General features: G+C 35.1%; 1 protein-coding gene across 2 annotated transcripts in view; it reads left to right on the top strand.

The window, feature by feature from the left end:
* The first annotated feature begins 727 nt into the window (after window positions 1–727).
* LOC121405705 overlaps window positions 728–26,059 on the top strand; it is a 59,757-nt gene continuing 34,425 nt past the window's right edge. For both annotated transcript variants that reach the window (XM_041596629.1, XM_041596628.1), the window contains exons 1-2: window positions 728–1,038; window positions 25,687–25,759. In XM_041596629.1, coding sequence (XP_041452563.1) covers window positions 1,006–1,038; window positions 25,687–25,759 — 106 coding nt within the window. In that variant the 5' untranslated portion in view covers window positions 728–1,005. The remainder of the gene's footprint in view (window positions 1,039–25,686; window positions 25,760–26,059) is intronic.

The raw sequence follows: 26,059 nt of genomic DNA, 5'->3' as shown, positions 1-26,059 counted from the left end.
TCTTATTATAACTATTACTCAGTGGTAGTACAGATAGGGGACCCCCCCCCCTCCCCGCCTTCACATTTTCTCAAGACTGAAGGAAAAGAGAGAGAAATTGATAGAAAAGGGGAGAGAGATGGGTAAAATATGACATTACTTTTTTTGTTTAGTATGTCAAAATCTATCATAAAATAATAATTAATAACAATTTAACAATTTTATATACCGCAAAATTGCCTCTAAGCGGTTAAGAGAGAGGATAATGAAGTATAGAGGAAATAGAAATAGAAATAATTTGCACGACAAAATGTATCAAAACTAATATTACAATTTACAACTTTCTCACCAGATCAAAAATTGGATTTTTGGATTTTTGTGATAAAAATATTGATATTTTTGCTCGCTCGCAATTATTTTTAAGCGATATATCATTTCTAACCCCCTCAAAATTTATGGCTCTTTACGCCACTGCTGTTTCCATTATTCTTCTCCTTTTCTTCCTCCTTCTTTCTCTTTTTCTTCTCTTAAAAGAATAGATATGCAACCTAACATTGCAGCACTATAATAGTATTCCTATACATTAGAAGTCATTACAATCAATATCATGTACTGTGTGGTTAAAAAAAATATGGAATCAAACCTTGGCGCATGCGTATCTGGCGTGCAATAACTTATGTGGTCATATTTTTCGCGGCCCATCAACCGTGACGAAATACTTCATATGGTGACGTATTTCATTCATACAGTCACGCTCTCTCTGACTCAATGTAAATCATTCAGTTGACATCACACAAACTCAAAGTACACACAATCTCACGGACGTATTAATATTTACATCCTTGTTTGCGGGATCCATCGAGGACCCAGCGAACCTGCACGCCAGCTCTCCCCGTCGGAACCAGGGGATCAGGAATAGCTCGGAGCGCTCGCAAGAGGAATTTGTAATACCTATGCATATTTTGAATCGTCCGGTGTATAAGGAGTTAATATTCCCTTAATTTGTTTGGTGGATTAACTTTCAAAATGAGGCTGGTTGCTTCCTTTCTTGTCTTATCGGTGAGTAGATGATTAGTCAGTACCAAATTTAGACTCGAGAAGTCGATAGTGATATTTCGTTCAGATAATTACATGAATAATATTCATAAATACGCATATTCAAAAGAAAGACGAGCTGTGATGTTTTTATTCATATCATACTTAGACTGGAAGAAAATTCTCTTTAAAATGTGCTATAAAATATAACAACCAAAGGTAACTCCAAATAAAATTATTGTATAAATATACATATAATCACAAATAGTTTAGTAAATGCCGTAGAAATAAAATCGTAGATTTTAAAAGGAGCATAGCTCTCATAATGAAAGGTAAAGTCACACTCATGGTCAGTGCCCATGATGTGACAAAAACAAAAGAGAATTGAAAATCCCGGTCTTTGATTTTATTTTTGACTATTTAAATAACGTCTGAAGCTTTGTGAAAAGTTTAATTTTTGGCTAACATAGCCAAAGTATCATATCAATGATCTTGCCAAAAATCTGTTTAGAACAAGAACAAAAGTGTGGATTTTTTTTTCATTTTGGTTCGGAATAAAACACTTTGACAAGACATGTTCACTTAATTTCACCTTTCGTAACATGTACATTAAATCAGGTATTGTTTTAATACATAACAGATTTGTGACTTGTACTAAGAAATTATCTTGTTTATTTTCAGGCATTCTTCTAAAATTTCATGTGAACTTTTAAACACAAGACATATTGATGATCTGAAACCCATTCATTTGCTTTCATCTGTTCATATTTGAATTAAAAAAAGAAAAAAAAAGAATGATACTAAAATCCACCAACCAGCAACACGACAAACGTGACAAATGTACTGATGTCCGGATGTGACAAATCTGGTATAGTTTTCACTTTAACTTGACCCATTACCAGTAGAAATGAAACCATTCAAAACAAAAAAGTATAGTAAGAGCAGGAACAGGCCCTCATTACCACAGAAATAAACAACCGCTAAATTTGCTCTCGGGAGTTCAGCGTACTCTATTGAGGGTCGGAGAACCTATTAAAACCTAGATTATGGGTATATAAACTACAATTTATATACATATATTATCACATTACATGTAATAGATTTATGATTTCTGAAGAAAAAAAAATATCCACTTCTCTCCAGAGAAAAATATGCTATTATTTTGTTGGGCTCCGAAAAATGTTGCCTACCTCTTTTAGGAAATTAAACAATCTCTTTAGATATTTCCCCTGCTTTGTCTGTTAAAGGTGGGAAGGTCAAAAGGCGCTTTTATCACATAACTTAGAGCTAGGGAATAGTGTGCTTGAACTTGTTCAGGTTATTCATGCATGTGTAATGAATGTTTGCTGGATCACAATAATAAACTACAGATTATGCACAGCATTTCAATCCAGTTATAGTTACTTTACATAAGTGGCTTAAATCCAGCTCGGTACTACCGGAGGGGGGGGGGGGGGCTTCCCCCATGATTTTATTTTTCAAGTAGTAGATGACAGAACATGAAGAGGAAAACAAAAACAGGAGGAAGAAGAGTGAATAAAAAAGAAGTATGAGCCGTGAATAACAATGTTGTTCAACCGAGGAATAAAATATCACTTAACAGTGTAGGCATTCTTTTTTTTCTCGCCACCCCTAATTAACTTTGTTATACCATAAAAATGGATGTACTGTAAGACGTGATTTTAATAGAATAACTTCGCATGAAGAGATCGGAGCAATGGAATTTAGTAAAGTGAATGAAAGCATATGTCAATAAAATCAAAATCGGCAGGAAACGTTATTTTTCTCATTTTAAAAGCACGATGCAATTATTTTTAATAGATTTTAGACACACATTGATCCTTTGTGGTTTGACCTCGCCTAAAGATGGCAATCTATAACCGAAGAGTAAGATTGGAATCAGACAGGGAGGATGGTTAAAATTCAAAGAAATACCGCAGTCACTGACATTTCTGGATATATAAAAATTAATGCAATCCCAAATTGACAATTTGGTTGGTCAGTAATTTACGACGAAATGCGATGGACTTCTCTCTCATTTTGTCGTGCCGTGCGTTTAAATATCGACAATTAATTTTCATGCTGGGTCGTTGGCCGACCTGGAAAGCCTAAAAAACAAACTTTTAAAGGGGAAACGAATCGACCAACTGTCTTTCATTGACTGTGTGTGATTGCCATGAACCTACTAAAACCCATGCTAACAATCTTAAAATTTGGGACAACAGACTATCAACATATTTATTGGTTAAATCTTTATCCAATTGTTATTCTGGGTGGTTTTAAAACAATAATTAATGTGCTTAAGATGAAAACTATACAGTATTGGTTGAAAACTATACTCAGAGTTGGATGATTTTTTTAAACCAATTGTGTGGACAATATTTTGCCCAACCGACATTTTTTAGAGTGTATATGAATGATTAGGGATATCCTTGGAATGATTATTAGTAATACAGAGGATAAATTATCGGATTTTACTCGAAGAGAAAGACTTTTTATTTTAGAAGGAAGGTACCTGTATTGCTTTTTGAAATTGATAACATAATTTATGTGATATGTATACATTGAGCAGTGAATGAATGTGTTAACGTTCAATTGGGTCTATATCACAAGACTACTAACACTGCACAGAATGTTGCACTACTCTGGCCAGATATGAGTTGCTGAGGTCTTGAGGTGGGGCTGTATCGTGGCTGTTGGTTCGTTTGCCTTTTACAATTACGACCCCCTTTCTTCGGCCCCTCTTCCCTCCATCATCAACCATTCTCTATTCTCGCCATCTCTAATTAACTTTAGACTATAATGCCCTTTTTACACAGGATTTTCTTAACCCCGGACTATCGCTAACCCCGTACTATCCTTAACCCCGTACTATTTTTTTTTCCTTTTCACACATGCCAAATTGTTATTGCTAACCCCGGATAAGGAATGCTTGCTTTTTACACACGAAACTCGCTAACCCCGGACTAGTGGTTTTTGTCGATCATTCGTAGTACAAGTGCTTCACTCGTACACTTTTTACACACGCTACAATTTCCTTAACCCCGTACTATAGGTGGGGCTAAATTGCCATTTAGCCCCACCTATAGTACGGGGTTAAGCTTAGCCCACTTTCGTTTTACACATGCTATCTTAACCCCGTACTATTGCTCTTAGCAATTGGTGGGATAACCCTGCTTTTTTGCAGGGCCAAATAATCCCGTACTATAGGTGGGGTTAGCCCACTTTGCAAAAACGCTGTGTAAAACGAAAGTGGGCTAAGCTTAACCCCGTACTATATAGGTGGGGCTAAATTGCCATTTAGCCCCACCAATAGTACGGGGTTAAGGAAATTTTAGCCTGTCTAAAAAGGGTATATGATGTGACAAAAACCACGAATATCTCATCAGATATTCGATGAATATATTTATGGCCTCCTATACCCGTGCGCAGGTCATACGTCTAGGTTAATGACCGGCTTCTACACTGGTGAGATAATTTGATAACACCTATTGCCACCCGTCTTCACATGTGCTATATCCGTCTCAGCTATTGTTTCACCTTTCAAACAATCCGCACATGTCGTAATCAGTCTTCTCCTTTCCCGCAAATGAAGTAAGATTTCATCCTTTTCCTGTATCCTGGTTAGCAATAAGGATTTGTCACAACAAGAGAACGATAGCCAGACCGATCATAGCTATTACGTGTATTTTAAATGATATATCGTCGATCGGTTTGGAATCGGTTTTTTTATGTGACTATAGCTTAGACTGGTAGACATAGTTCGCATCATTTCTCAGGGGAAATCACGGTTATAGGCGACACGTTCAAGGTCGCCGAGAAATGATAACATGTTTGTCATCACCGTCTTATCTGGTCAAACTTCAACTTACAATTCCACCTGAAAAAGCAAGAGTTGATGACTTTGGGTGTTGAAACGGAAATGTATTTTAATCCTGCTACTACTGAATGCGATATTTAATAAATTGAATCGCAAAAAAAATTCATTTTAACTTGATCTGGTTATTATTGTTGTGAAAAGAGATCATTAACATATTAATTGATTAATCAATTAAGATGATGCTATTTTAAATGGGTGTGACATATTTCGTTAAGATTCATGAATATTCTGAGTTTGTAGTTGGTTAGATCAAGTATTATTCATGCCTTAATATAATAATGATTTTGTTTATTATTTGCTTTATAGCTGGTGTACTTCTATGCTAGTCTAATACCACGTGAGCTAAACAGCGATTACGTAATCGGTCCAGTTGCCCTTTGGTGTACACTGCACTTGGTCTAATATCAACTTAGTCTAATTCTCATTTAGTCTAATGCCCAGTTGGTCTGATTTCCATGCCATCTACTTATGTTTGATACTTGGCCACATAAGAGCTTGGCTCATTCATCTACATGTGTTAGATATCACATGCTATACTGTAAAAAACCGTGGTGTTAAGAATGACACCTATTGGTGTTAATAGAGGACCACACCCTGAGGTGTTAAAATAACACCCTAGAGATTGAACATAACACCAAAGAGTGTAAATGTAACTACCATAGGTGTTGTAATAACACCTATAGGTGTAAAACTAACACCACCAATTTAATACCGGTGTAAAATAGCTGGTGTGCTCCTCTATGTACACCGGTTAACACCACAGTTTTTGCTGTGTATACTTGACGGATTGGCTGTATAGCATATGTGCCAATTAGACGAGATAATTAATGGCTAAATTACGATCAGAACAAATAGTAAGAATAGGAGCTGGTCGCAGATGAACAATTAAGATTGAGAACATGTGCAAGAGAAGCAACAGAAAGCAATTTGCCTTATTAATGACTTAATTCATTTATGACTCCTAACTTTTTATTGTCGTTTCGGTCATTGATATCCTGCCAACTTGCGTGAGAGTAGGAAGAGGAATACAAAGATATGAATAAAGATGAAAAATATGAAAAGAAATAAGGACAATAGAAGGAATTGGTAAGTACGTCGACCAACATTTTTGGTTTACAAAAATACTGCCAACGCCGGATGTGACGCAGGCTGCGTAGGAAAGAAGTATGAAAAATTGGAGATTTTGTATATATTATAGCCCCAAATTGCTTCCAAACATCATTATAGGAGACCTTTAAACCCCATCCCCCCCAAAAAAAAATTGTCAAAAATAAGAATGTTCCATTACGATAATTTCTATACCGCACGATTATGTTATAGCTTTAATGAAAAATGTTATATGAACACGTTTGTATGAAAAATCTACTCACCCCCCCCCAAAAAAAAACATGATACAAAAAGAAATCCCCTGATAAGTTTTGTATAATGTATTCCCAATTAAAAGCAACATTCCTTCACGAGCAAGGACTAGAAGACTACTTTGACCCCCCCCCCCCCTCCCCAACTACTCCCACCCCATTCTCCACCACCCACCCCTCACCCCCGTCCCGGTCCAAGCCATAATCACAATGCATGGAATTGGTGCTGCACGACATGATTTCTTCAAACACAGGATTATTTTGAAATTGGCCCAAAGTATTTGTTTTTCTCTTTTAAAGAGATTATACTTCCTCGTATGAAAGGAAATAATTATTGAAAAGGGAGAATATTATGGCTATTCATTTATTATCAATTTGGTGCAATATTATTTGAGAATGTGGCTAAAGTCCAAGGTCCTTGGTACGTGAACAGGATACCACTATTCTCGACTTTCACGTAGGCATGAATGCTCTTATTATAGATGACCAAAGTTGATTCTTAATCTGTTGTAATCATAGACTAGATGAGGGAAAACAACTAAATATAATATAAATACATAAACACTAAATATACAAATATGGTGCAAGAGGAGTGAAGATTGCCCTCGACCTATTCTTTTAAATATTTTCTTTCTTATCTCTTCCATTTCTTCATCTTTTCTTCGTTTTCCCCGAGGTTTTTTTTTCATGGTGTTGGGGTCGTAGCGGTTGTTCCCCTTCTTCCTGCAGTGCCTCCCCTCGGTCTTCAAAACTTTGATAAGATCACCAATTGGTGTCCTCATATTACTCTCATTTGCAAAGCTTACAGCCCCCAAACAGCCTGCCTTTCAATCTGCCATTTCTTGGCACAAAAGGGGTGACCTTTTTTTCTAATCTTGATAATCATAAAGCGATATTACCAATATAATACAGTAAATGAAAGTGTGAATATCGAGAGGGATTCTGGATTCGGGTTTTGATTGACGAAGGGATTAAAATAATCTCCTGAAACTTACCCCGGTCAGATTGATTTTAATAAAGGCGTGGAACCTCATCAGATTAGGTTCCTTTTGTCATTTTTATCAAAATGTTCATCATCTCCAATTTTGGGATCCTCTCATTTTTTATGCTAATGGAATGTATTAAAAATAGGGATTGTGTATACACATGCAGCTTAACCATCCTGCTAGAATCCAAAGCATTTCTTTCCGAGTAAGCTAAATGAAATCATAATATTTTGTTTTCTTTTGACCACCTTCCTTTCCAAGAGATCATGTTATTCATTTTGCAGACCACTTCGTGCGGCTTATGGCTTAACAAATAAAGTCAACGCAAACGCGGAAGAAACTGAAATATACCAAGTGTCCATTATTTCTCATACCGGCCATGTCCCATTTTCATTTCGTGCGTGTGTTTTATTAATTATTTTGCCACCTAACCTTGGTTGAATACCTATTTCCCAAGTGAGGTACTTTGTCCAATTTTGGTTAATCATAGATTTCAGAGAATGACTAAGGTTGTCCACATCGTTATTCCAAAAAAAATCGTTTAGGACTACAATTTATTCGGCTTCTTTCGTGATTATATGTTTGTAAAGGAAATGCAGGAAATTATTTTACTCACTCCTGATTCCTGACCTTGTCCAAAATATATAACCATATAAGGTGCTATTCAATAAAGATCTAGGAATGTCAGGACACTGCAAAAATTCCGGTGACGATTTAACACCAGCCCGGAATATATATGTCCACACCAAAAAAAAGTTTTGAAACAACACCAGTTTGGAATCAAACCAATGCTGTTTTACTTATTGGTGTTGTACAAACACCTATCTGGTGTTAGAGCAAAATGAAACTGGTGTTGTTTAACACTTATCTGGCGTGGAGATTCCGGGCTGGTGTTAAATCAACACCAAAGTTATTGCCGTGTAGATATCCAAATTTCCCATCCCCCTTGATAGGAAAAATAATAAGTGATGCCATTTTGGTAACATTAAAAAAAATAAAATTCTCGATGTGGTTGTCCTCTAACCGTTTTTTTCTCTCTCTTGCTTGTCATTTTTTTTCCTGCATACAAAATGCCCCCCTCCCTGGAAATCCTGGATTCGCCCCTGGTTAATGGTGTTCAAAGAAAAGATAGTATAGCCGGAATGTTTGCTGATTACATAATAGTGTATCTTTCAGATATGGCAGATCTCAGAAATGAATATTGTTAATTTTGTTTGATCATGCAGATGACATGAATGTGTGCAGAATGTTCGTGTAATAACAGAATTTCACTTCAGAAATTGAAGTGCTAATTTAGCCTTTATCAGGAGTTTGTATACTGACTGTACTTGAAGGTGACATGAAGGAGAGAAAAAATATTTTGTGGATTATTTCGTTCCCCCGAAATAATTATTTAGGCACTACTGAGAATATAAATTAAAAGGTTTATGTTTGTTGATTCATTTAATTATGATCATTTTGATGATCTTCCTTGTGTTTAGCTTTAATGTAATAATATTAATGAAAACATATGCATTTGCTTCAAAACTAAAAACATGCTTGGATGTCCTTGGGAACCACACCCCTCTGATTTGTTGATGGGTGAATGGATATGTTGAATGATTGTTTCTTTGATATTCAGGTGCGAAATCAAAAGCGATTAATAAGTATCAGTCTCTTTTTTCCCCCTGTAGGCGTTTCCGCTTCGATTTATGAAACATATTGTTATATTCATATTGCCATAGCAACAGCGGGTAAACGTCCTTCACACTTTCGTTTCCGTGTTGTATAGCGCGGAAAGTGAATATGATTTTGTCAATGTTTGTGATACGATTGTGGAATTTGAAACCCCCTTGACCAATGCTGCAATAAATAAGGAGCACTTTTGTTCATGACAATTACCATGGTAACAGGGCTCGACAGCCAATCACAATCAAGGCTTCGATTGTAGCTACAATAATAACACAGTTGCCATGAGCGCAACTCTTTATGAAACGTGTCCAAGGATTTAGGAGGAAAATCAATTCAATCCTAATTGCAACATTTTTGGTGCTTAAAAAAAATTGTTTGGTAACAAAGAGATATCACTAGTAATACCATGGTCACATTTGCTCTACGGCGGCCGTACGGCGAGTCGAAAACAGCCGTTTCAACACTTTTAGTACCAACCAAATTTTGGTTTGAATTGAAATTAACAAAACGGCTGTTGTCGACTCGCCGTACGGCCACCGTAGATCAAATGTGACCAATGTATAAGTGAACCCTTGAATGGGATGGAGTCCAAGGGCGGTTTCATTAAACGATCGTAATTTACGAACGCCTCAACGCACAATTGGTGAAATGTGCGTTGATTCTTGATGTTCGAATGCCAGGTTAGGCGAAAAAAAAAGAAAATTCGTTTGCTTTTAAACTACCTCTAATGCTTTTAAAAACATTTATTTGCATTAATTTTGTCAAGTTGTCCAATCAAATAGGGGCGATCGCCCCCTATGACCCATTTCTTGTGCTATTGTCTGTTATAATCCTTACCCCAAATTTCATTTCTTGTTGATCGTGCTCCGAAGAAAGGATCACCAGTCTCGTCTAAAGTCGTTTATTCAATTCAATTCAATTTTATTCATTTCACTTCCATCAAACAAAAACAAATTGTATACCATATATAAACATAAGTATTTGTATCCGTTGCAAAGAAACAAAAATAATAATACATATGTTGTGAAAAACACACAATTTGGGCAACACATTGGAGGTTTTAAATAAGCATACTATTTTGCAATATAAATTAAATTAAGATGGAAAATTTCTAACTTAAGAACAGCTTTAACGCCCACCGGATCCGAGAAAAATAAGCTATGTGTATATAATAAATTTGTTCAAACTAATTACGGAATAATCCAAGAATACATTATTTATTTTCTGTATAGTTCCTGATCGTGAAAACATACATAGGGCGTTACCGATAATTCTTAAATATATTTATATACAGACTGACTCGGGGTTTCATTTTGTAACTTGTGGTAATATTTGAAGCATAACAAGACTGTTTAGATTCTCTTAAGGACTCATACGACAATGAAATGCAAAGAGTTTCAAAGAAGGTATGAAACGAAAAGTTGGCAATTGGCGCATGGCGCTGTAAAGTGCACTGTCCACCTGACTGAATCTACTTTAGTACAAATACGAAAGCGAAATTTTTAAAGGGATGGTCCGGGCTGAAAATGTTTAAATCTTAATAAATAGAGTAAAATTCACACAGCAAAATGCTGAAAATTTCATCAAAATAGGATTGCAAGTAGCAAAGTTATTAATTGATTTTTAATTTTATCAATATTTTTGTGAAAACAGTTATATGCACATTGTCATGAATATTCATTAGGTTGGCTTATGATGTCAAATCCCCACTTTCCTATTTGTTATTTTATTACATGAAATCATTCCTGTTTATTTTTTTCATACATGTGTAAAGGATGTGTCTCCATTATAATGAAATAAGTTGCGACAATGAATAACTAATTCATGTAATCAGTTGTCAATCCAATTGTTTCAGTTCTTGGTAGAAGAAATTTGAATAAACCTAATATAAAGAAATACAAAAGAATAAGTGCGGATATGACATCATCAACCCACCTGATGAATATTCATAAAGACATGCCTAGAACTGTTACTCCAGAATAAATGCAAAACTTTAAAATTCAATAACTTTGCTATTTGTTATTCGATTTTGATCAAATTTTCAGTATTTTGCTCTGTGAATTTTACTCTATATGCATTGAAATATAAACATATCCTGCCTGACCATCCCTTTATGTATGAAGACCGTCTGCGAAAACTAAATGTGTACACTAGCAGAGTCGTGTGCCGTGGAACACAATGTTTATGGTAGATAGATAGATAGATAACTGGTTTATTGATAAAAAACATCATTGCGACAGAGTCGAATTGCGATGAGTTTACAAAGGTAAGTTTACAAAAGAGGCATTACAAAATCATAATAATCCAAACAAAGTAAATAAAAATATTAGTTAAGAAAAATATATCACATAATCATACATTCGTAATTTCATGAAAGTAATACATTTTAAACACAATTTAGATGTATAATACGAGATCAGTTTGAAAACAAATACATGAATTCAGGGGAAAGGTAATAAAGAATATGCACGTGGATGGAGGAGAAAAATAGGTGAAGAAGGAAAGGAGGAGGGGGAGAAGGTACTGAAGTTAAGGAGGGGAGAAATAAGAGAAAAGGTGAAAGGGAAAAGGCATACAAAAGAAAGAGGAAGGATGGAAGATGAATCACACAGATTGAAATATTGATAATTTAATGAGAAACAAAAAATTGACCCATATATGACAATGATACTCTATGTGATGAAATTATATTGGGTTACAGAGTGTGAACTATATTGGAAGATAACCCCCCCCCCTTCCTGATCCGAACAAGGTACATGAAGCATTATCCCCGCCCTAAGAAATATACATCTCATTCTCTCACACACACAGCACACACATACACCCTCACACACACCATCATTAGCATATTCCTACAAACCTCAGAAGGAGAGTGTTCTGATATGGTCTGGTCGATGATAACTAAGATAAATTCTGATTATTTATGAAGGGGTACCGATCAATTAGACAGAATGTTGGGGACTGTTATAATGCCTCAACTGCTTCGCTATTAAAGGACAAGTTCACCCCAACTAAAAGTTGATTTGAATAAAAGGAGTAAATCCAATAGGTATAACACTAAAAAAACCCATCAAAATTTTCATTTCATTTTCATTTCATTTTATTTCGTTTATTTCCATTTTCAACAATTACAGTTTGTTTTGTACATTTTGACATACAAATAGGGTAGCTGGGTCACAAAACATATTTCAAGTATCCCTGTACACAAATTATATTAAAGATTATTACATCTCTGGTTGGAAATGAAGAAGGCTGCTATAAAGCGGAACTTGTAGAGTGCGGCAGCCTCCTAATAAATATTCTTGTAGTTGCATAGCATATAACAATCAAAATAGAAATCGGATGTTTATCAAGATAACAACGATTTATTTTGATATTCGCTTAATTTCACAAAATAGTTGTATGAATATTATGGTCGGTATGCAAATGATGGGACTGATGACGTCACACACAATTTTTTTTAGTTTTTTCATCACTGTCATATAATAATAATAATATGCAATTTCTTATATAGCGCTTAATACAAATGTTTCTAAGCGCTGCATACTATTACCCCGGCTTTAGCACGGGGTAATAGTATGCAGTATAGTATAGTATATGAGAAGAAAATCCTCCTTGGATATGTAGATTACCATTGTTTTAACATTTTGTGGTTCAAATCAAGTTGGTCATTATTGTCAAATGTGCAAAAAGGGGAAAATTGTATAAATTCCAACAATAAAAAAAAGGAATAGTGAGTTAGGAACATCACCGACTCTCTCATTTGCATATTACTGAGTTGTGCATATTGTTTTGTGAAAAACAAGCGAAATGGCATAACTTTCTTATTTTTACATCCGATTTTGATAAAGTTTTCAATGTTGTGCTTGTTTGATTTTTCACTATTTATATAATAATAATAATAATATAGTGTATTTATATTGCGCACATATCCACCTTGTTAGGTGCTCAAGGCGCTCCTATATTACCCGGCTAAGCTAGGCGTTCATAGCGCACACAGCTTTTTAAGGAATTACTTCCTACCGGTACCCATTTACCTCACCTGGGTTGAGTGCAGCATATTTACTGACATAAACACATGTAAAACTCACCGGAACAATTGTATACGCATTTTATTTCAAAACTGTCATAAATCGTATTGACAATGTAAAAATGCCAAAGTTTGAATTTGTTAGCAGGTGAACACACAGTCCACAATCCTGACAATTGATGATTCCACACTCGACATGTTTAGATTGCTCTTCCAGTGCTGCTCGTTATTTTGAATCTAATCTCTGAATACATTCCCGTTAGAAATCTCCGATCCTGTACTAATAAACAGCTAAATGTACAAAGAACGAATTTAACTCTGGGAGAAAAGGCATTTGCCTCATCAGCTCCATCTCTCTGGAATGCTCTTCCACTGACGATCCGATCAGCAGAATCACTTGAAGCATTTAAAAAATACCTAAAATCTTATCTGTTTTCTTCTTATTTTTGTTAAATATTGTTAGCTAATTTCATTTATTCATGCACCCATACATATGCAAATTATTTTATCTGTAGTTCCCAATCCCTCTGCGCCTCGGAATAGTTCACTAGATAGATGGCGCATGATAAATGCTGTGTTTATTATTATTATTATTATCATATTTGAATGTCCAGAGACACCGCATTTTGTTATTCCGATAAAAAAAATTGTTGGTTCGTTAATACGGAAAAGAAATGAGGTTTGTTATGCCAAAGATTAATGGGTCCGACAATTTGTCAATTCCGACAAAGAAATAAAGATTCATTACTCAGAAAGATCGTTAATATGGAAACGAATATGGTTTGCTATTACGAAGTTTCTATCCTTAGAAAATGAAATAAGGTTTGTGAAGTTTATTGTATATGTTCGTACTGAAAAAAAAACACATTCAAGTTTCCTGCCATCGAACATTCTGAAAAACGAACCTTATTTTCATTGTCAGATTTACAAACCTGAGAAATTACGAGCTTTTCAAATGAGGAACCTAATTCGGCAAAAACAAATATTAGAAAAAAAAACGTACACCACTGTTCAGGGGGGGTCTTCTTTAGCAAAGCAGGTGAGACATTTGCAGTGTATGATATTTATCTAATTGATTGATTCTCCTTTTAAAGATAATCTTAAGCATTTTTGTTATCCAAACATCAAAATCTATTTGGATAGAATGAGATAAGATAGATCTACAGACATATTTCTTGATGGTTGTTTTTGTTGGAACGGGAAAGGGGAAGAAGTTACCTGTAAAATATCATTGACTTCCTTGTTGGCAGTAGGCCTATACTAAATTTATAGTTTTACAGAAAGGGTATGTCATCTTGCTTTTACATTTTGAGTAATCTCCAATATGGAATCATACTGTGAATTCAGTTAAGCATTTCAACGATTGGTCCTTTCGCTTCCCCTTATTCTTTTCAAGACTCCATATTCAAAATCATTTTATTGATCCACGAAATTCAATTGAGGCATACGAAAATAATTGCATGCATAGGCTCTCCTTTTCCATGCTAGAAAATAAAGGGACAGTGATTATGAAATCAACTGTGTATTAAAAAGTTGGGGAAAATATTTAAGATTCGAGATTTAGAACAACATTTACACTCTTCCACTTAATAATGTTAACAATTGGATATCAATTGTGTACAAAATATGATAACAAATATGAGAAATTGCACACAATTCCATATTGACCGTATAATGAGAAAATGCGTTTGTACTGTACTAGTACAAGGCATTTGTGATTGCAATGGTCGCCTTTGCATATACACAAATCAGTGATGTAATATGAGCCAAATATTTTGAGAGGGCTAGATAATGGCGTATCGCGTATAACGTATGAAAAAAAATTAAAATTTTTGATACAAAATCAAATTTTGTGAAAGGTAAGGTCTCGGCATGCATAGCCATCATCCAATGATATTATAGATTTCACCCTTCTCTCATTCCTTTTTTCTCTTTCTCTTTTTTTTTACATTGGTGGAGATTTTTTTTAGGGGGGGGGGGTTGAGGGCACCCCCCCCAAAAAAAACGCCCCCTTGGTAATCCACTCACAGAATACTGTAGTAAGATTCTGCTTAAAGGGGAATTAAACCTTTGGAACAAATAGGCTTGTGTAGAAACAGAAAAATCAAAGAATAAGAATAAAGAAACTTTGAGAAAAATCGGACAAATAATGAGAAAGTTATGAGCATTTAAATATAGCAATCACTAATGCTATGTAGATCCTCCCATTGGCAATGCGACAAGGAAGTGTGATGTCACTGATGAACAACTTTCCCTTTGGTGGACTATAAAATACCCTCAAAATGTCTCTTTTTGCTTTTTCTTACGATGATACAAACTCTTTATCCATTATGTATTCTTAAAACATATGTATTACATGCCCTCATGTAGAAAGAACACATGATCTATGGATAGATGTGATAAAAGAGGCAATTCAAGTGAAATATATACTAAAGTAATGGGGAGAGTTGTTCATCAGTGACATCACACATCTTTGTCGCATTGCCAATGGGAGGATCTCCATAGCAATAGTGATCGCAATATTCAAATGCTCATAACTTTCTCATTATTTGTCCGATTTTTCTCAAAATTTTGTTGATCCGTTTCTTTGATTTTTCTGTTTTCACACAAGCTATCTTTTTCAAATGGTTTCATTCTCCTTTAATAAAAAAAGTAGAAAAATAATATTAGAACGAGGAAAGAAATTCAGAAGAAGATAGAAAAATGGAAGAGATGGTAAGTAAATTTGATAGGTTTGAGTATATAGGATGTAAGGACAGGCGGCGATCCAGGGGAATTGTCCTTCCGAAATTCGAACCATATACATGCAGTGTATGGGAGACTTGCTCCACCCACACCTCCACCCCTCCCCGGGGACCAGAAATCTCACGAAATCGCCAAAAATGTCAGAAGAAGAAGGATCGCGACAAAAAGTAATCAATATGAAATTGATAGCCATGATCGGACTGATTTGTCACAATACACGGATATGCTTTTCAAAAAATGATATATAGTGGAAACAATGAAATAGGATATTGAAAATGGGGATATTTCAGGGTAAATCTCTTTAAGATCAATGACAAAATATTTGTCATTTTCAAAATAAATATATATATATTTTTTGTATTAAACCTTGGTACCGTCATACTAACACAAACGACTCATGACCGACAGAAGTTATTACGTTAGAACCAATGTTGTAGGACCGGCTGTCTCCGTGTGTTTGTAGAAATGGGTCCAATATCGTTAAAAAGAAACCGCGGTTTTCAATTTTGTACTTAATTGTCTAATGCGGGTTAATGGACAGTTGAAATGAACTCACTGGAGCGGAGATATTATTAAGGTGACTTGGTTATATCCCTTGGTGGGGGTAACAAATAGCTTATGATTCATGACGTGAGACTCAAGTAAATATTGACGGAAGGTATCAACTGAGATGACGGGTTTGTAATCAAAACTCGAGCTTTTGAAATAATGAGAGTGCAACAAATTTGAAAATGGGAGAGAGAGGGGGGGGGGGGCTAAATATTCGTAAAATCACAATTTGATGGTCCTTTTAACGTTTGTCGTACATGGTTACCGAAAATATGTGGAGGTGAAACCCACCACCCCCACCCTGGTTTCAAAAAGCTTGTTGCACCCCCTAATGTTTTAATGGAGTATACGTTATATAAGAAAGAAAGTAAAAATCGATTTGAGCGGTCTAATCACACGTAATCATTGTTTTATTACAGTTGTTTGTGGATGAGAATGGTCTCGCACTTGCTGAATAGTAATAAGAGAGGGGGGTGTAGGGGTGGGGCAGAGATAGGGGTAGAGAACTATAGTCTAGATATCGAGAAAGCCGCGCACGTAAACATGGTAATATAATAATATAATAATAATAACAATAATGTATAGAGTATCTATACTGCGCACATATCCACCCTGTTACGTGCTCAAGGCGCTCCTAACATGGAGCTAACAGAGATGCTCCTACATTACCCGGCTAAGCTAGGCGTTCATAGCGCACACAGCTTTGTAAGGAATTACTTCCTACCGGTACCCATTTACTTCACCTGGGTTGAGTGCAGCACATCGTGGATCAGTTTCTTGCTGAAGGAAAGTATGCTATGGCTGGGATTCGAACCCACGGCCCTCTGTTTCAAAGTCCGAAGACTAATCCTCTGGGCCACGACGCTCCACATGTGTAAAATGTGTATATTGTTTTGTAGAGTGTAGATGAATGAAAGGATATAGACCCATCAGGAGACATGTAAAATAAGTGTATTGAACTTGCAGGGGAGTATTATTAGCATCCATATTCATTTAAAACAATTATCATAACAGAAACACATTTAACAAGTAGGTCTATTTTTGGAATCGTCCTACATCTTGGTAATTTCAAGTAGCAGTGAGAAGTAATTAAAATGAAATGAAAGTGAGAGCAAATTACAAGAATAAGAAGAAAAACAAGAATTGATTTCCTTTTATAGTAATTAAACCAACATACGATCGAAATGAACTGGAATAAACATACTTATGATGAGCAAAGTTAATGTGCAGGTTCTTATCTGAATATTAACTGAAATACATTTTTAAAATATATAATAAATAAACCGATGATAAGTGAAATTTCACGAACATGCAACAACAAGAGAAAGGAGGGGTAACAAAGTTAATTGAAGATTTTAAGGCATGCTTTAGGGATGAATTGAAGTTGTAGGAAAGATGTACTTGTTTAATTGTGAGCTATCAAATTATTTCTACACACTTGAAATGTTGGGTAACATACTGTCCACTGTGTTGGGTAAAGTATGTTGGTAAAAAATGATATATTCTTAGCAATTATCAAATCAAGCAAATTAATTACCCAATTGTTATCATTTCATTACCCAATTTGGGCAGATTTTAACCAGTAGTTGTGTGGACAGTATGTTTCCCAGGGTTGGCTAAAAGTTGTCCAAACTATAATACCTAGAGTAGTTTAAACAACCATGCTTAATCCATAAGAATTAAATATAAGAAATTCGACTTTGTTGTTTCAGAATTTAAACTATTTAAACAACTACTGGTAAGCTTGGTAAGATAGCTTTGTAAAATGATTTTTAACAGCGCTTCTACTGCAAATTAATTACTCAATTGTTATTATTTTATTACCCAATTTGGGCAGATTTTAACCAGTAGTTGTGTGGACAGTTTGTTCCCCAGGGTTTGCTAAAAGTTGTCCAAACGATGATACCTAGAGTAGTTTAAACAACCATGCTTAATCCATAAGAATTAAATATAAGAAATTCGACTTTGTTGTTTCAGATTTTAAACTATTTAAACAACTACTGGTAAGCTTGGTAGATAGGTTTGTAAAATGATTTTTAACAGCGCTTCCACTGTGTAAAACAAGCACAAGTATTACGGTTGTTGCCAGTAAGGTAATGGGTCAAAAACCTGTGATGGTCACATCATGGCATCTGTGATCAAATTTCTTGTAAGTGCGAGATAGAGAAGCGAGCGAACAAGCAAAAGCTTTGAACTTTATAATCTAAATATTATATTGTGTTAAAGATGTTAAATTATGTTCAGACAACTACGTAATACACACATAAAATGTTGAGCAACACACTATTAACTGTGTTGGGTATAAATGTATGTTGGTAAATATATATACTCTGTGCAGTGATAAGAAAAGGATGGTTCCTTTTGCCTTTCAACATTTTTTTTCTCAATTTTTTTTTTCATAGGTATCCTACCAGACACCCTAATAACTGTCATCTACCTATCATAAGAACTCGTTTTGCTAAAAATATTTTTTTTTCAACTGCCCAAAATTTTGGTTTCCCTTCAACAGCCCCCCTCAATCCACTCCTTCAAGAGAAAACTAAAAATAGTTACGTTACTGTCTTAACTTAATTAATTAGTTTGTATATTTTTAAGAATTGCATCATCACACTCTCTTTGATCCACGTTTGGAAAGAACCTAAATAGTTTCAAAGTGGCTGTTTAGAAACTTTAGGGAACGCTTAAAAGTTCATAGAACCTTTTTCCTATTTTGTATAAAGGCAAACCACTGTTGTACAATAATATATTCTTTTCTCTTTTAAAAACAAGAATATATATAATATATATATATATATATATATATATATATATATATATATATATATATATATATATATATATATAAATGTGATCAATCTCGGCGATGTACGTGTACGTGTACCCATACTACTGATCTCAAATATATATATATATATATATATATATATATATATATATATATATATATATATATATATATATATATATATATGATTGGTCAATAGTAGTAATAGTATAGTATAGTTTATTCAAACCAAAATCAAACACATTCATAGTAATGGTATAAAGTAGACATCAAATATTTGATTAGGTTTGGGACCCCAGTGAAGCACAGCTTGTTAACAGGGCCCCTGTAGCGATAACATATCTACAATAAGTATAACTAACGTACAATGATGAACAATGTTATAATTTATAACTAACTACAAACAACCCCCCCCCTCAGCTATACACACGTACACGTTTCTCCACACATCACACCCCCCACACACACACTCACACGCACGCATGGACATATCATTCATGGCTAACTCCTCTCGACTCACGTACATGTAGTACCTGATTGCAATCTGTCAAAAAGGCGTTTTTTACATAACATTTTAAATCGAGATATAGTCGACCTTTTAATGATATCATTGGGTAAACTATTCCATTCTTTAACACAGACTATTTTAAATGTATGTTATATATCTAACAACTTTTTTTAAGAACTTGCAGTTTATGTATATGGGTCCTAAAAGTGTGCCCCAAGGTATATTGCAGTACATCAGATGAGGCATGACAATAGCATTGTATAGAGTAACTAGGGTGTGCTGGGGGAGGAAAAACCGAAGTTTGGATATTACTCCAACACTCCGAGACACTTTAGTACATACATTATCAAGGTGATTTTTCCATGATAAAAATTCATCAACCGTAACACCGAGGAACTGCACATGTTGACTGCAGCTTATCTGTTGACCACCAACAACTAAATGATTAACACCATCAGGGATAACCCTTTCTCTAGTCCTGAATAATACACATTGTGTTTGACCAGTATTCGATAATAATTTCTTACAGCAAAACCATGCAAAAGGTTTACTTATTTCAGTATTAATTGTTTCCATTAGAGTGTGAATATTCTTATGAGAATATAATAAACAAGTATCGTCAGCAAAAAGAGAATATGTAAATAATTGAGACGAATTTATGATGTCATTAATGTAGATCAAAAATAACAATGGGCCAAGAACAGATCCCTGTGGTACACCATGTTTTACATTACCTGATTGTGACTTATTACCATTAACAGTAACAAATTGTAATCTATTTTCCAGGTAACTTTTAAACCAATTTAAGGCTGTACCTCGCACGCCATAATGTACAAGTTTTTTCAAGAGAATTTCGTGGTCAATTGTGTCAAAAGCTTTTGACAAGTTTAAGAATATACCAAGGCAATACTTCCCACCATCAATTGCACTGACTATTGTATTGATTAAATTTAAAACACCCATACTGGTGGAGCAATTTTTACGGAATCCAAATTGCTGAGGGATAATAGTTTTATTAATAAGCAAAAATTCATTAAACCTTTTGTAAACTATTTTCTCTAGAATCCTTGAGAATATTGGCAACAATGCAATTGGCCTATAATTCTCAATGCATTTGCGATCATTCTTTTGGAAAAAACTGGGACCACTTTTGCTATTTTTAACTTGTTAGGAACCACCCCTTGAAACATTGATTTGTTAAATATGTCACAAAGTGGATCTGCAATAACATGAATACAATCTTTTATAATTCTAGGAGAAATATCATCTGAGCCTGAGGACTTAGATGGTTTGAAAGCTGAGACTATGTTAACAATTTCATGTGCAGATGTTGGTCTAAAAAATAAGGAGGATGGATTGTCCTGGAGTGACAAATGATTTTCAAATGATGTCTGGACAGGCGGAATTTCTTTGCTTATGTTTCTAGGCAAATTAATAAAATACTTATTAAAATATTCTGCTTTATCCAAGTTTGATTTTGGGTGTTGTTCCCCATGGTACATTTCATGGGATCACGTTTCCCCCTCCCAAGTAAACCGTTATTATGATACCAGGTCTTCCGAATGTCCCTCTGTGTATTTCTAAAGACATCATCATAATAACTTTTTTTACTCTTACGAACTAAATTCGTCAATCTGTTTTTATAGTCTACATATTTCCTTTTATTGACCTCATTTTTATGTCTAATATATGTGCAGTAGAGCTTATTTTTGTGATTAATAGATTTTAGGAGATTCGAATGATCCAAGGTTTCTTGCATTTCTTTTTTCTACTCAACCGAACAAGAGGAAAATGAGATTCATACAATTTACCAAATATGCTTAAGAATTGATTGTAACTTTCATCCGCATTATCAAGATTATAAAGTAAGGACCAATCAGTGACCAGAATTTCTTGTTTAAAATTTTCAACTCTTCCATTTGTAATCGCACGTCGATATATCTCATCGTTCACTTTTTCCTTTGTAAGAGACTTGCCTTTATTTATGCTAAAAATTGGCATATGGACAGAAAAGTCTGAGCAGAAGCTTCCACAATCAAAATTATCTTGAATACAATTTGTGAAAATATTTTCTAATAATGTTGAAGTTGAAGAAGTAATGCCAGTTGGTTTCGTTATCAAAGCAAATAATCCAAATGATGTTAAAAAATCAACAAAGTCTTTCACTTTACTATCTGAATCAAAATTTATCAAATTTATATCAAAATCACCCATAAGATAAACATCTTTCTTTTCTTGTCCAATAATTTGCATTTGATGATCAAATAATTGAATGAAGGAAGACACATCATTATCAGGTGCTCTATATACACAGCCAACAATGGATTTGACATTATCAATCACTATTTCTACAAAAAATACTTTCAAAACCAGCATATTCCCCCGATAAATCATTACGTACCTCAAAATCAATGCCACCTCTGATGTATAATAATACCCCACCTCCACGTTTATTCGATCTACAAATTTGTAAAAGAGAATATCCAGGAATGTCAAACATACATGTATCTGTTGTTTGTTTGAACCAGGTTTCGGAAATCCCTATAACCGAAAAATTGTGGTCTATACATTATAAGAAGACCACAAGATGTTCATAATTCTTGAAAAGACTTCTCGAGTTTACATGCAAGATAGAAACATTCTTAATGTTATTACATTTAAAATCACCACAGTTTGTGTACTTGCAGTCATTATTTAAACGATCGATGTGATCCTGGTAGTTGTCATCCATTATAAAAGTTAATATAGGAAAAAGAAACCATTAAGTGTAACAGAGGAAAGAGATTCAATTTCTGGAGAGGATTTTGAGTAAAATAGCACATAAGTGAACAAATAGAATTGTTGAGGAGTAGCCTTCACACAACCGCAAACAAGCAGTCGCAGCACCACACAAACAACATCACTCACAACACACATGAACAGTGTAAATATACAGAATACATGATAAAATACAGCGTAACCGTAAATAGTCACACATTGATGTAAAAAATACATCTTGAAAAACAATAAGTTAAACAGGAAAAAGAAGCAAAGTATAATAAAAAAAAAAGAGGTTATAAATAATAGAGGACGTAAGAAAGAGAGGAAAAAAAGAAAAAAAAAAACAAAAAACAAACAAATAACTAGATGATGATGAGACTGGGAAACTTGCAAGTAAGCCTAATAATACAAATCATTTACAGTTTAGCAAGATCTGCTTCACTTGTGGTTAGCTTTTTGATCACATGACCATTTGCTCTTGAACTGGGGAGACCGGCGAATATACTGCCATCCAAACTCCAAGCCCTAGCAGTTTCATCAGACATTCTGACGGCGTATAGAAGCTTCCCGCTTTCTAGCCGTCAAATCTTCATTGATGTAAATACCAGAGCCCTTCAACTTAACCCTAGCTCCGAATAAAGAGGCTCTAGTGCGATATGTCGCGAACTTTACAATCAGTGATCGAGGCCGCCTTCTGTCTCCATTGGCACCAGCATCTGCTCCTTGACCTTGTGATGGTGGTTTACCTAGGCGATGAGCACGGTCGATGTCAGATGGAGAGATAGTACATCCCATCTTCCTCGCGACCTTTTAGACCACCTCCTCCGCTGACTCCCCGTCATTCTCCTGGACACCACTGATAACAATGTTATTACGTCTGGAGTACTGCTCTAGATCATCCAGCTTTTTGTCAAGCGTATCAGCCAAATCATCGGATCTCTCCTTTGATCTCTTGATACGCTCAATCTCCGACGCCTGTGCTTTTACTAGATTTTCCAGCTCAAGCAACCTCCCTTCTTGTTCCTCCATCCTAACAACCATGTCTGAAACCGCTTCTTGGACTGCTGATTTGAACAAGTTCTTAAAAGTTTCGCTTTTCTCAAGCTGAATGATAATCTGGTGTGCAACCTCCGAAGGAGGTACTAATTGCTTTTTGCTACCATGATTAGGCATCTTGCAGAGTGATGGATCGAGGAATTAAATATCAAATATTGAAAAGTCCGGAAAATGAAAGGGAGAATCCCGGGGCTGGCTAATTGAAGGAGAGTCAGTTGCAGGATGAATTAATGTGGGACAGAATTTACATACTTGTTTTAGTACACTTGCAGATCAAAACAAACGTTTGCCGGCTCCTAGCTGCTCCAAACACTAATACACAGAACATAATGAACGCAGTGCAACACGTGTTGCTGTTGTATAGAATCAGCACACGGTTACTCACTACATGTATATGCTCATTGCAATTTAGGAATAGTCATTGTAGTGCACATCCAACACAAATAACTGACTATGGGACTGAAGCAGAAACATGTGACTTGCAAGACCCGGTGGGGTAAAAAGCAAAAGTTACCTCATTCTTGACTAGAGAAAGTAGTCAGTGTATCAAACGATGGCAGGTTGATAGTAATCTTTACTTGATAAAAAGAAATGCGCATTTATCCAAAAAATATCATCAGCAAACAATGTATGGCAGGCCTGGCCTGGGAAGGTTTATAGTACGTGCACCTGCCAATTTCAGAGATGTTCAGAGATGTTCAGTATTCTTAATAAAAAAAACCCGAGCGATTGACCAATTGACTTTATTCATCATCTAAATATACGAAATATTGCATTTTCACAATAACTTCAATAATAATTTTGTAAAGATGCGGTGGTGAGTATTGGGCGTTCCGATAATTGAAACGCGTAATAATAATATAATATATATTCCTTAATCTGTTTCTGGACGTTATGGCGTTCTCCTGTAACGCAAGCTTAGTGGGGAAGTTACAAACTGATGCAGAGGTTTGTGGCTCGAGTCCTGGTCACGTCTTTCGGATGGTGACGTTAAAGGTCGGTCACAAATGTGAAAAATCATATCTGATTGATACACGTCTGTGAAAACTTAATCGCGCGCACACACACACACACACACACACTTGTAAATATATCATTTACCAAAATATCATAAATTAACATAACTTTACGAAACCAACAAAAATCATTTACTTTTACATTTCTGCTCAAAATAATAGTAAACACACAGCAAAAACTGTGGTGTTAACCGGTGTACATAGAGGACCACACCAGTTAGTTTACATCGGTTTTAAATAGGTGGTGTTAGTTTTACACCTATAGGTGTTGTTACAACACCTATGGTTGTTTTATTTACACTCTTTGGTGTTATGTTCAATCTCTAGGGTGTTATTTTAACACCTCAGAGTGTGGTCCTCTATTAACACCAGTTGGTGTCAGTTTTAACACCAGTTTTTACAGTGTACATACACACAAAAACAAAGTAGGGGAAGGCGGGGTAAGTTGTGACAGTTTTCGCTTTTTGCATGTTAGAATTGATATGATTAATAATCTTGTCGAAATAAGTACCTTGCCTTGAAATTTAATTCTTCTGAAATATTTTCCACCTATATATAACTTTCTATCCCCACGCTGAAAGTCATCGTGACCTTTGAAAAAAACGATGTCAAATGGCTCAACTTGCCCCATATATGGGGTAAGTTTGAGCCACCTTCTGGGGTAAGTTGAGCCACAAAAACTATGTACAAAATGTATGGGGGAGAACCAGCATGTCAATTTTTTGTTTAAAGTCTTTTCACTTGCTAATTCTCTATAAATACTAACATCCTGTAAAAGGAAAAGAGCAGTCATGTAAATTTGCTCCTTTCAGCCTGCATTTCAATCGATTTTTATGGTTTGTTTGTTTTTTAAGATACATTACCATAGGAATTACCATGGCTCAACTTGCCCCATGCTGTTTGGCTCAACTTACCCCAGTCCGAACTTAGTGCGATAATTTTGTATCCACACATTTATTATGCATCTATCATATAAAAGACTATGACAAGAATGAAGATCCATACCTGGACTAATAATGTTGTTACCATGTCTTTATTATATTTAAAGACGTGTGTGTTTATAAAGCACTTATCTATTTCACACTCTTTTTTACTTTTTTGGCTGAAATTCATATTTTCCCTCTAAAAAACTACTTTTTGTTTCAAAGTTGGAAACAATGTGGTGGGGTTAGGGGTTATGCTATGGGTCATCAATACATGACACCACCACAATGTCTGACTCATTCATTATTGGCCTGGAGCTGGTGGCTCAACTTGCCCCTATGCTCAACTTACCCCGCCTTCCCCTACTGTTTGACAAATCAATTACATATTTTGTATATTTTCAGATGGTGCTTGGACACGGGAAGTGCAGTAGTGTCGATACTAGTAGCAACGAAAGTGGCAGTGCTGAAGTGACAGGTATTTGATATTAGTCTTGAACATATTTGCACGTAGTTTTAGAGCTAATGAAATACTGAATATTTCAGAATTACACCACAATTATGCGCATTTCGTACAACAATTCTACAGAATTTGGACTAAATCAAAGGTACACATATATTTCTAAAAATATAAGTTGGATAATTGCTATCTGACAATTTAACCGCGACATATCCCCCCCCCTAAAAAAAGAAAAAAAATATTATCAATGTATTTAAGGAAAACATTTAGTGGTATGTATGTAACTTGGTATTAACAATGTATATATATATATATATA

This window comes from Lytechinus variegatus, chromosome 19, assembly GCF_018143015.1.
Source record: "Lytechinus variegatus isolate NC3 chromosome 19, Lvar_3.0, whole genome shotgun sequence".
In the NCBI taxonomy this organism is placed as follows: Eukaryota; Metazoa; Echinodermata; class Echinoidea; order Temnopleuroida; family Toxopneustidae; genus Lytechinus; species Lytechinus variegatus.
Note: the sequence above shows the minus strand (reverse complement) of the source record. Positions and strands in the feature narration are given on the sequence as shown.